Source organism: Pongo abelii, chromosome 3 (assembly GCF_028885655.2).
Source record: "Pongo abelii isolate AG06213 chromosome 3, NHGRI_mPonAbe1-v2.0_pri, whole genome shotgun sequence".
Classification (NCBI taxonomy): domain Eukaryota; kingdom Metazoa; phylum Chordata; class Mammalia; order Primates; family Hominidae; genus Pongo; species Pongo abelii.
Genome location: NC_071988.2, coordinates 288,611 through 302,104, shown reverse-complemented (window position 1 = coordinate 302,104; position 13,494 = coordinate 288,611). Strand labels below are relative to the sequence as shown.

The 13,494-nt window shown below is 42.3% G+C and overlaps 2 protein-coding genes across 2 annotated transcripts in view; one reads left to right on the top strand and one right to left on the bottom strand.

Moving 5' to 3' along the window:
• Positions 1–13,494, bottom strand: part of LOC103890344 (zinc finger protein 595) — a 250,709-nt gene that overhangs the window by 78,861 nt on the left and 158,354 nt on the right.
• The window catches only part of ZNF732 (zinc finger protein 732), a 39,294-nt gene continuing 26,308 nt past the window's right edge, over positions 509–13,494 (top strand). The window contains 2 exon segments of the mRNA XM_054553632.2: positions 509–715; positions 9,726–9,852. Of these exon segments, the coding sequence (XP_054409607.2) occupies positions 713–715; positions 9,726–9,852 (130 nt within the window). The 5' untranslated portion in view covers positions 509–712.

The window sequence follows — 13,494 nt, the reverse complement described above, 5'->3', positions numbered from 1 at the left end:
AAGCAATATTTTGGATACAATAGGTTAAAATTATAAACAATTTCACTTGTTTCTCTTTATTATTTTTGATGTGGCTAATAAAAAATTGAAAATTCACAAATAGCTAACATTTTATTTTTTAAAGGATTGCTTCCCTCTTAAAATCCTACTCAAAAGACGAGAGGACAGAGAGGTTATGAAATCTAAAATATTAAAATAATTGTCATTATATGGTTTCCATTTGTGAACAAGTGTGTGTCTGTGTGTGTGCGAGAGCGTGCGTACACAATTTATAAATGGACGTAACCTTACACACCAGAAGGTTAAAAATGAACCCCCAACACAGCCAAGCCTAGCACAGAGAGAAAGCCCTGACTGAAGATACCTGGAGGCACGAGTCTGTCTCTCTTGCCTCATTAAGTGCACTGTGTGGTGGCAAGTTCTGTCACTCAAATTCTGAGGGTGGGGAGCTTGGTGTCTTATCCAATCAGAGCGCTGGACTGAGAACTGCCCAATCAGGCGCGCAGCCAGAGAGGAGGGGGCGGCATCCGGGATTTGGCGCGGCTTTCGCCTTTCGCTCCAGCCTGAGCTCGGTTAGGGCCTCCACCGCCCTTCTTCCACCCCTCAGGGAGGCGTCGGTGATTCGGTCACAGCCTCAGCCTCCGTCGCTCTGTGACCTGCGGGTATTGGATGATTCGTAGCTGAGACTCCGCTACACCCCTGAAGTGGGGAAATGGTGAGTGTGCGAGGCAGGGCGTCCCAAGGCTGGGGAGGCCTCATCCCAACCGGCGGGAAATGGCGGCAGCGGGAGGGAGTCTGCGAACGGAGTCTCCGCTGCCGCCGCTCAGCCCTCGGGCCTCAGTCCCCTCCGGTGAGGGACCCTGGTTCCTGTCGGTCCCCGCAAGGCAGCTCTGGCCCAGCCTGCAGCCCTCCTTGTGCAGCTCTGCACCCGCAGCCCCGCGCCTTCCCTGGGCTGTGGGGTGAGGAGGAGCTCATCTGGAAGACGCCGCGCGGCATGCGAGGTGCCCGCCTGGGAGGAGCTGTGGTCTGGGGGTCCCGTCCCTACTTTACCCTATTTGGAATGATATCGAGGCCCTATCAAAACATAGAGTTCATGTGAGCAAATGGGGACTCATTAATGGGACAGCGCCGGCCGTGGCTCGTGGTTTGGGGTCTGCCGGCGGGTCTTGAAGGAAAGGCTTTTGTGAGGTGTGTGAGGAAGCGAAGCAAATCACCCGCCCGCTCCCACTTCCCAGCAGTCCCCTTGCCCTGTGCGCCTCCTCCGCGTGGCTGTTCCTGAGTGGCGTCTTTTAGAATACGCTGGTGTGGGCGCGCACAGCGCTTCGCTGAGTTCTGTGAGTAGTTCTGCGACATTATTGAACCTCAGGAGGGTGTGGGTGCCCTTGGTTTGTAGACAGGTGTTCAGAAATGAAGACGGGTGTCCAGAGGCAGGGACTGGCGTCTGCAGGGGGGCAGCTGCGGGAAGAACGCTGAGCTTGTGGGGTCTGCGCTGACTCTGGGTGGTGTCCTTAGTGAGTTGCTGGACACCGCGTTGGGGTTGGAGCATTGACTGGTGTTCAGCAAACAACGCACGTTTTCTGTCAGAAGAAAGACACGGCTGAGCCTGGGCTGGAGGGAGATGCCTGGTGTCTGCCGGAGTCGCGACTGGGTTCTGCACATGCGCGGTCCTGCTGGGCACTGTTGGGTTCTTCCAGGTCTCCTCCTGGGGAGACAGGGGACTGGGAACTTAGAGGAAAGGAGTTCGGAGAAACAGCCCTTCCCTGCACCCTGCTGCCAGCCCCCACTTAATGCTAACCCACTCCCGAGGACGCTCACTGGGCATTCGCATTGCCACACTCCTCCCAGGACAGGGTTCTACCCTCAGGAATTGTGCCCATGACAGCTTTGCTCCTAGGGTGTTCTGCCAAGAACACACACAGTGCCAGGAAGACTCCTGGCTCATTTCAACCTCAGACACTGGATCTATAGCAGGAACCTGTTTCCTTCCCCCACCCAGGCTTCTGGACCACCTGATCCTAATCTCCTCTGCCTTTATGGACACATGAGTCAGTCAGATGGTAGCCCTGCCTAGACCTGCACTTGTAGCACAAACCAGTCCTTTAGTCAGTCCTGCCCTGCCCCCACCTTGACTCTTGATAGCTCCTTTCTCTCTTCTGCTTTTTTCTTCCTCACAAATCTTCTTTCCTGTGCACACAGTGTGCCCAAGTCCATCCCTCACTTGCCTGCGAGAATTCAGACGTTAGTGAGTTCAAGACCATGCCTTTAAACCTGGTTGTTGTAGGAGCAAACCCAAATTAGACGCGGCTTAATGGTCTCTCTTTAGAATGAGGGAATAATTTTTGCTCTTCTCCCTTTTCTTAAAGCATTTAGTTTGAAAACTTTTTTTGTTTTGTTTTCTTGAGCCGCAGTCTCACTCTGTTGCCCAGGCTGGAGTGCAGTGCCGTGATATCGGCTCACTGCAACCTCCACCTCCCGAGTTCAATTCTCCTGCCTCAGCCTCCTGAGTAGCTGGATTACAGGCCTGCGCCACCACGCCTGGCTAATTTTTGTAATTTTAGTAGAGAGGGAGTTTCACCATGTTGGCCAGGCTGGTCTCGAACTCCTTACCTCAGGTGATAATGTTGTACCTGAGCGAGTTAGAGAAAATGCCACACTTTGAGACGAATTAACAGTCCGTTTATTCAGCCGGCGGCCAAGACATGGCTAACGCTCAAAGTTCTCTCGGCCCGAAGAAGGGGCTAGATTTTCTTTTACACTTTGGTTTAGAAAGGGGAGGGGGGTCTAGTTAAAACAATTTTACAGAAATAAAGTAGGCAAAAAGTAAAGGATAAATGGTTACAGGAAAGTAAACAGTTCCAGGTGCAGGGGCTTTAAGATTATTACAAGGTGATAGACGCGGGGCTTTTGGGCGTTATCAATCAGACGAATTCCTGGGAAATGCGGATATTGCTCGCCACAGTATTTTATCAGTTAATTGCATTCTTGGACGTGCTGGGAGTCAGCTTGCACAAGTTAACTCCTTGAGGAAGGGGCTGCCAGTGAAAGAGCCAAGATGGAGTCCGTCTGGCTCTTAGCTAAGGGAGAGTCAACTCAGGTGGAAACAAGGTTAGGTGATTAAAGGAAGAGGGAGAGTCTAAAAACACGGTTAGTAAAAACAAGGTTGGGCATTACAATTTGTCCACCTTGGCCTCCCAAAGTGCTGGGATTACAGGCGTGAGCCACTGCGCCTGTCTCGAACTTTTATATTTAAGTATTTTCTCTGCTTCTTTTAAATTTATATAAGTCATTTTTGTCAGTTAAATAAGTCATTTGTCTTTTTTGAGTCAAACTTGTCTTTATCTAGGACCTGGAAACTATTGCTTTGAAGTGTAAATAGCAAGAACATGCACCCTATCCCACAGTTTCTGTAGGCAACTAGTAGGCTGCCTTCAGCAGGTACCTAGCCTCACATTGCAAATCTACCTCCTGTCATGAAGATGTTGGAAGTTTATTTTCTCTATGAATATTACCAATTAGAAAACCCAGATGAGTTCTCAGATTACTAGGTGAAATTACAATAAGCTGTATATGACAAATGGTGCTGTCATGTCTTCTACTTGAGAATTAATTATGGTGAGTTTCTGTGTTTGTAGTCTCTTAGTAGATTGCCTATGATGCACATCACATTTTGGTTTAATTATGTAACAAAACATTTTCTTACTTCTCTATTATTGTGGAGTTTTTTAGGATTGGAGATGATTTTGCTTTTAGTTATATTTTTCCTCACACTGTCCAGAATCACCAGACATTATACACAAGTGCCCTCTAGGCTTCACTTTAGAGAAAAACCTTTCTCAGGATTCCACTCACAACCCATAACTTGGTGGCAAGGTGCACAAAGTGCAGCGAAGTGCTCCCCAAATCTGGAAACAGAATGGTCTCTCCTTCTATCTACAGTCACTTCTGTAACAGTTTTACTGGATTTCTACAAAAATAACTTTTTAGTACGGCAGTCAGTTATTCCTCCTTCATCAGTGTGCCTGGCATCTTCAAATCTGACGCTGATTCTATGATCATGGGGCCCATAATCCCAATCAGGATCACACATGTGCATTGATTAAACCTGAGAACTTTTTTATATCTATCTATCTATCTATATTTATTTTATTATACATTAAGTTCTAGGGTACATGTGCACAACGTGCAGGTTTGTTACATATGTATACATGTGCTGTGTTGGTGTACTGCACCCATTAACTCGTCATTTACATTAGGTGTATCTGCTAATGCTGTCCCTCCCCACTCCCCCGACCCCACAACAGGCCCCAGTCTGTGATGTTCCCCATCCTGTGTCCAGGTGTTCTCATTGTTCAATTCCCACCTATGAGTGAGAACATGCAGTGTTTGGTTTTTTGTCCTTGCAATAGTTTGCTGAGAATGATGGTTTCCAGCTTCATCCATGTCCCTACAAAGAACACGAACTCATCATTTTTTATGGCTGCATAGTATTCCATGGTGTATATGTGCCACATTTTCTTAATCTAGTCTATCATTGCTGGACATTTGGGTTGGTTCCAAGTCTTTGCTATTGTGAATAGTGCCACAATAAACATACGTGTGCATGTGTCTTTATAGCAGCATGATTTATAATCCTTTGGATATATACCCAGTAATGGAATGGCTGGGTCAAATGGTATTTCTAGTTCTAGATCCCTGAGGAATCCGTCACACTGTCTTCCACAATGGTTGAACTAGTTTACAGTCCCACCAACAGTGTAAAAGTTCCTATTTCTCCACATCCTCTCCAGCACCTGTTGTTTCCTGACCTTTTAATGATCGCCATTCTAACTGGTGTGAGATGGTATCTCATTGTGGTTTTGATTTGCATTTCTCTGATGGCCAGTGATGATGAGCATTCTTTCATGTGTCTGTTGGCTGCCTACATGTCTTCGTTTGAGAAGTGTCTGTTCATATCCTTCGCCCACTTGTTGATGGGGTTGTTTTTTTCTTGTAAATTTGTTTGAATTCTTTGTAGATTCTGGATATTAGCCCTTTGTCAGATGAGTAGATTGCAAAAATTTTCTCCCATTCTGTAGGTTGCCTGTTCACTCTAATGGTAGTTTCTTTTGCTGTGCAGAAGCTCTTTAGTTTAATTAAATCCCATTTGTCAATTTTGGCTTTTGTTGCCATTGCTTTTGGTGTTTTAGACATGAAGTCCTTGCCCATGCCTATGTCCTGAATGATATTGCCTAGGTTTTCTTCTAGGATAAACCTGAGAACTTCAACTCCCTTCTCCCTTTGCCCAAATGCCCACAAATGTGCATAGGTCACCAGCCCTCCAAGTCTTAAATGTGCAGTTCCAAATTCTGAATTTATGTCCTGGGATTTGAGAGAAGGGCAGAACTTTTATCTAAGAAATACAAGTTATTTTAATGATCAGACCCAGTGATGTGTTAAAATGAGACCACAGTCATGTACTGTTCCCCTCTTTGAACTATTTGTCTTTTGGAATTGTGTGCTATTGCCACAAATGGCTATAATTTTTTCTTTTTGTTTTTTTGAGATGGAGTCTCATTCTATTGCCCAGGCTGGAGTGCAGTGGTGCGATCTCAGCTCACTGCAACCTCCGCCCCCTGAGTTCAAGTGATTCTCCTGTCTCAGCCTCCTGAGTAGCTGGGACTACAGGCACCCACCACCACGCCTGGCTAATTTTTTGTATTTTGTAGTTGAGACGGGGTTTCACTGTGTTAGCCAGGATGGTCTCAATCTCCTGACCTCTTGATCCCTCCACCTCGGCCTCCCAAAGTGCTGGGATTACCGGTGTGAGCCACCATGCCTGTCCACAAATGGCTATAAATTAACCTAATAATTTCATACTTGATACTATAACCCACACCTTATATGTTAATGTATATAGCCAGTCACTAACCACTTACTTCTATAAGCCAGTAAGAATTTATGACAACTTTCTATCAGTTCCCTTTCTGCCTCCCTTTTTGCCTTTAAAAATATACTCGTCAGCTGGGCACGGTGGCTCATGCCTGTAATCCTAGCACTTTGGGAGGCCGAGGCGGACAGATCACCTGAGGTCCGGAGTTCGAGACCAGACTGGCCAACATGGTGAAACCCCATCTCTACTTAAAAAAAAAAAAAAAAAATTAGCTGGCATGGTGGCGTATGCCTGTAATCCCAGCTACTTGGGAGGCTGAGGCTGAAGAATCATTTGGATCCAGGAGCCGGAGGTTGCAGTCAGCTGATATCGTGCCACTGCACTCCAGCCTGAGCAACAAGAGTGAAACTCCGTCTAAAAAATATATATATATACACATATATATACACATACATACATATATACATATACATACATACATATATACACATACATATATGTATATATACATATATACACATACATATATGTATATATACATATATACACATACATATATGTATATATACATATATACACATACATATATGTATATATACACATATATACACATACATATGTGTATATATATACATATACATATACATACATATATACATATACGTACATATATACATATACATACATACATATATATACACATACATATATATATATATGTATATATACTCTTAACTGCTTCTATTTGGACTGTATATTCAGGGCACCTTTATATTCCAGTGTTGCATCTTCAAGTTTTGGCCCAAATAAACTCTCTACTTGTGTTTACCCCAGGTTTTTCCTTTTAGGTCAAAATATTCTTTAGAATGTGTTGAAGGAGGCTCCATGAGAGAATCTTTCCTCTGGTTTTACTCTGCTTACTGTAACCGCTAAGAATGCTGAGGCACATTGATCCCACCTAGAATATGCACATAAAAGCTGACCTCTGCCTAGGATTCACAAGACAGGACCAGACTTTGGGCTGAAGACTTAACAGAAAACTCATAGAAGACATTTTCTGCATCATGAGAGGTCAACATAGGTGGAGCTCTTTGAGTTTTCCAGATCCTGTGGCAGAATCTGTTAAGTGTAAAAAAGCACCTTAGCAGTGGGAGTTCAGGGCCACAAAATACTCAGAGCCAAAGTCACAACTATGCCTCCCCATAAACTGTATTACTGGAGTAGAGTAGTTTTGTCCTTCCCCTTGCCTCAGAGTTAGCTGATCAGGGACAGGGGCTATCATGTCTGGATCCAGGATCTGCAGCTTCACCAGGGCTGTTTCATTTTCTGTTTGCATCCCACTAATTCAGCCTGAATCTCTCCTGCCTGGATCACTATGGGGATATCAGCCCAAGGTCACTAGGGACACTCACCAGCATCTGTATTTGAGACATCTGAGGATGTCCTGTGCAGACTGGGGTCGGTCTGACAGCAAGGTCTAATTCTGCTCCCATTTTAGAGGAAGAGAAATGACTCATTCAGGGTTTGTTTCTCCCCTCACAGAATCTCCTTGGTTTGTACCCAAATAAGAGTTGCTCCAGTTTTCTAGTTTTTTTTTTTTGGTGAAAAGTGAGATCTGGAGACTCAAACTAATCCATAAACTAATTGCTTCTATTTCATATGGTCCATTAGAAAAAGAGGTGATGCAGTCATGTTCCCTACCCTCAAGGAACTTGCAGTCTGGAGCACATGAATAAATGGTTGAATTCAGCATCATGTGTTCATTACAAAGATGGAAACTGTACGGAGACTTAAGCTTCATTTGGGTTACTTCCCTTTTATTGTTTTGTGAATTTTGATGCTACCACCTGAATGACTATTCACTGACAGAATAGAAGTTGTATTGTTTTTACCTTGCTAAGAATAAATATTTAGCTTCTAATATAATTGCGCTAGAGAAACATAAGGGATTAGGTTAAATTCCTTGTTGTATGTTATTAAAGACACAGAGAAGTGGCTAAAATAGATTAAAATTTCATAAAATCTGGGAATCAAATTTCTCTTGGGCAGGCTTAGAAAAGACAAAACTGAAAAAACTTAGCGGCATAGAGAACAGAAGTCTAGGGCCCACTCTCTGTCCTAACCCTGCCCAGATCCACCCTCCGCTGAACCTTGTCCAGGTCTGACCCCACACTGAAATCTCTCAGAACTGCTTAGAGGGGATCAGAGTTTGGAGTGACTACTCCTACTGCGTCTCCAGAGCTGGTGCTCCCAATTTCCTGAAACACAAAAGCAGATGAATGGGGAAAAGCTATATACGTTTGGGCCTTAAATTCTTTTTTATAAAATTAAAACCAGTGTTTCTAGAGACATCTCATCCAGCAACCTGTTCTCCATCCCTGCAGTTTCAGTGGGGTTTTTTTTTTTTTTTTTACAAATCTTAAATACAACACAAAAATAAATTCCTCTGAATTGCATTTAATACATCCTTTGTTTCTTTGTGATCTATTTATATTGACCGGTTATTCTATACGTTTAAAAAACAAATCAATTGTAGGAAAATAGAAAGGAAATGGTAATTCTGGGCCCTGTATTTAAATCCTGGGAAGTATTGGACACTTAGTGCCCACCTCCCAGGATGTCCTAAGAATTAACACATAATGTGAGTGTCTCAGCACAGTGCTCTGTGACATACTCCTGAGCACATAGTACATGCTGTATAAATATCGCATTAATGCAGGCACACATGTTGTTGTTCTTTTTTTTTTTTTTTGAGATGGAGTCTCACTGTTGCCCAGGTGGAGTGCAGTGGTGTGATCTCAGCTCACTGCACCCTCCAGCTCCTGGATTCAAGTGACTGTTCTGCCTCAGCCTCCTGAGTAGCTGGGATTACAGGCGCACGCCACTCTGTCCGGTTAATTTTTGTATTTTTAGTAGAGATGGGGTTTCACCATATTGGCCAGGCTGGTCTCAAACTCCTGACCTTGTGATCCCCCACCACGGCCTTCCAAAGTGCTGGGATTACAGGCATGAGCCACCGTGCCTAGACCACATGTTGTTTTTCAAATGCAGACTTACTCAGACATTGACACCATCTCCAGTCTCTGTAAACTTTAAACGGCCTGCAGAGAATGCTATGCTTCAGGATGATGATTTGTGGTCTTGTCTTGGGATGAAAAGTATTTGCGTTGTGATAAGGGTGTTGGGGTAAGGGACTCTATGCTGTTCCTGCTTTCTCTAGCTGAGTGGTAATATAATGTGTCTAGGTGGAGGAACATCAGCATTAACAGAAGACTTGCTATAAGAAGCTAATTCATGAACTCTTTTCAAACCTGCAAAATTTTGTTACAGTGAGGCCTAGAATATCAAATAATTTTTACGCGCATTGAAGCTTGAGAGGCAGTGCTTAGCTAAGTGACTCTCAGCCCAGTCTTCCAGTAGGATCACACAATTTGAAGAGAAATCATCACTTGTGCCCTCCCCACAGATCCTGTCTGTTGTTCTGGGTGGAAACATTTCTGATTTTTAAATTAAGTTCCTCACATATTACAGCGAGACCAAGGTCAAGCGTGAGGCATTCCAGATACTTTCATGAGAGCTGAGCTCAGTCTTTTTTTCCAGGAGGTCGCAGGGCCTACTCTGCTTGGTTTTGGTAGGGGCAGGTCAGTGTAGCCCATTATTTTTATTGCAGGAACAGAAACTGCTGGAATGTCTTCCTTTTTCCGCAGAGCTATAGAATACTTTAGAGAACATTACTGTGTTGAAAGTTGTTTTATCAGATGATCCCAGTCAGTCACATGTCAGAACTAGTCCTCTTAACTCATTTCACCTGTAGTCAAATTAAGAACTCTGTCACTTGATACGTATATATTTTCAGGAACTCTTAACATTCAGGGATGTGGCCGTAGAATTCTCTCCAGAAGAGTGGAAATGCCTGGACCCTGCCCAGCAGAATTTGTATAGAGATGTGATGTTGGAGAACTACAGGAACCTGGTCTCCCTGGGTGAGGATAACTTCAATACATAATTCCTAATACTCCCTCAGGGAGTTTTATTTTCCATTTTTATAGAACGTCTCTTGGGAGCTTCTGCTTTGTGTGAATTAGTTTCAGTTTCTTTCTTCAAGAAACTGTTGGGAGTTTGCTGGTGTAAAAAAGAATATTGTTAAGATGTTTTATCTTTACGTAAACCTTCTCTTTTCTTGAGCTAATTTATGTCCTCCATTTTAAGAAACAATTTTTGGATTAATTATCTAGGATCTTCCATAATTTCTCTTTTCTGCTTAGTATAGTATTAGGTAGGTAATTGGAGAATCCCTAACAGTAGCATGTTAATTTTTTAAAATAAAACAGGTGTTGCTATCTCTAATCCAGACTTGGTCATCTATCTGGAGCAAAGAAAGGAGCCCTACAAAATGAAGATACATGAGACAGTAGCCAAACACCCAGATAGGTGACAGTGAATGAAGGAGAGGACGCAGGCCACGGGACCAAGGTCAAGAAGGAAGCTGGGCCTTAAAATGTAGTTTGGGAAGCTCTGCTCCAGTGAAAATAATTTCTGAAAAGGCTGCATTTTTTTCTCATATTCACGAATAGGGGCATCTTCTGTCCCATGCTGTTAAATCTTCTAAGAATTCTCTTTTTTCTTTAGAGATCTCCCTTCAAGTTTACAGGGAGAGCCAGTGTCCACTTCATCACTTATGAGGGGCTGCATGATCTGACTGCTGGTCCATTGCATTTGGAGACATAGGAATGTGTGTGTATTGAGGAGCTCTATGTCAATGTATTTTTTTCAAATATTCTTTTTGTATCATGTCTAAAATGTGTAAGGTGAGTAGTGGACATATTGGAATTTGGTTCAGAAATCCCAGGAACACCAGGAACAGATGTTGCGTCTTTTCTGCTTAGTGATTTTTAATCCTATAGAGTTTGCAAATATAATTCTACAAAAATTGTTACTCAGCAATTTTATCAGAACAATAAGCATTTTCCTAAATATGAAAAAATGTAATGTTACTTCAGAATGTTATTGTTTTAGTATAAACTGAGATTTGTGATTTAAACTCTGTATGTGTAAATTTTCAAATTATAATATAGTTTAAAGCACAGGTTTCCAACCTTTTGGCTTCCTTGGGCCACTTTGGAAGACTTATCTTGAGCCACACATAAAATACATTAATACTAATGATAGCTGATGAGCTTAAAGAAAAAGGTTCGTGAATAAGTTTTGTGATATCCACCACCTTAGATAAGCAAAAAAGCCCTCTCATTCAAAGGTTTGGCCCCCACTGGATTAAAGTGTTTACTCACCTTCTAGATTTCTTAAATGTACTATGTAATTAATCAGCTTAGAACATTGCTAATATTAAGCACTCATTCATTACCTTATTTCTTAATAACTATTACAATTTTGTGTTATTTAGTAGGAAGCCTGAGATTCTGTCATTGACGTGTATCTATATATAAAAATGTGTGTCTCTCACACACACCTGAATAAGTTATATATGTGTATAATAAATTCTTAACATTGTTGATAGATTCTTGGAAACTAAGTGAAGCAACGTATCATTTTAGAAAGCGAATTTTAGGGCTGGGTGCCTTGGCTCACACCTGTAAACCAGCACTTTGGGAGGCTGAGGTGGGTGGATCACGAGGTTAGGAATTCGAGACCAGCCTGGCCAACACGGCAAAACCCCATCTCTACTAAAAATACAAATGTTAGCTGGGCATGGTGGGGGGCGCCTGTAATCCAGCTACTCGGGAGGCTGAGGCCGGAGAATCACTTGAACCTGGGAGGCAGAGGTTGCATTGAGCTGAGATTGCGCCACTGAACTCCAGTCTAGACGACATGAGCAAAACTCTGTCTCCAAAAAAACAAAAGCCAAACTAATTTTACCAGAGTTTAATTGATGTAAACAAGAGTTATGTTTGGTATATAACAACATTGCTTCATTTATAGTTGCAGTTTTCAAGAACCTGTTTTTTACATTGAGTACTTACTGTACATCTGTGTTTGTGTAATATGGATTTTTCTGATAAAAATAGTATAACTATGATATTTACAATGTGATGATATGCACATATTTTGTAATAATTTGATATGCATATATTTTATTGTAAAATATACTCAAGTTGATCAACACATCTATTACCTCACATAGCTAACCATTTTTTTTGGTAATAAGAACACTTAAGGCCTACTGTTGTAGCAAATTGTAAGCATACATTATAGTATTATTAACTATAAACAATGCTATTTTGCTAATCTAATGCTATTGTACATTAGATTTCTCAGACTTAATTTATAACTAAAAATTTGTACTCTTTGAACAACATCTCCTCATGGTCCCACCCTTAGGCATCAACAACCACCATTCTACTTTCTGCTTTTATGAGTTTACATTTTTAGATTCCCCGTCTAAGTGAGAAGAAGCAGTTTCTTTGTCTCTGTGTGTTTGGCTGATTTCATTTAGCATCATTTCCTCCAGGTCTATCCATGTTGTAAATGGCTAGACTTCCTTTTCTTTTATGGCTGAATAGTAGTCTACTCTGTGTGTGTGTATATATATATGTATATATATACACACCATATTTTGGCTATTGTAAATATACTACAGTGAACATGGGGCTGAAGATATTTCTTCAAGGTGCTAACTTAATTTCCTTTGGTAGTGTACCCAGAAGTGGTATTGCTGGATTGTATAATACTTCCATTTTTATTTCTTACTTTTTTTTTTTTTTTGAGTTGGAGTTTCGCTCCGTTGCCCAGGCTGGAGTGCAGTGGTGCAATCTCTGCTCACTGCAACCTCCGCCAGCTGGGTTCATGCCATTCTCCTGCCTCAGCCTCCTGAGTAGCTGGGACTACAGGTGCCTACCACCACGCCCGGTTAATTTTTTTTTTTTTTGTATTTTTAGTAGAGACAGGGTTTCACCATGTTAGCCAGGATGGTCTCGATTTCCTGAGCTCGTGATCCGCCCACCTGAGCCTCCCGAAGTGCTGGGATTACAGGCGTGAGCCACTGCACCCAGCCTTTTTATTGTTCTTTATGATGACTTTATCAATTTACATCTCACCAATAGCATATAGCACTTACCTTGTATGTATGTCTTCTTTGGGGGGGAAAAAATAACCTTTTGCCTATTTTTGAATGCTTTATCATCATTATTGTTTTGCTTTGAATTGTAGAAGTTTCTTATACATTTTGGATATGGATATTAACTTTTTTTTTTTTTTTTTTGAGACAGAGTTTTGCTCTTGTTGCCCAGGCTGGAGTGCAGTGGCGCGATCTCAGCTCACTGCAACCTCCTCCTCCCGGGATCAAGTGATTCTTCTGCCTCAGCCTCTCAAATAGCTGAGATTACAGGCATGCTCCACCATGCCCAGCTAATTTTGTATTTTTAATAGGGACGGGGTTTCTTCATGTTGGTCAGGCTGGTCTCGAACTCCTGACCTCAGGTGATCTGCCCGCCTCGGCCTCCCAAATTTTTTATCAGATATATCGCTTGCAAATATTTATATCCTGTAGGGTTTTTAGAAATTTTGTTTTCCTTTGCTGTGCAGAAGCAGTTTACTTTGATACAATCCCACTTGTGTTTTCTTTTGTTGCTGTGCTTTTGATGGCATATCAAAAAAGTTATTGCCAAGGC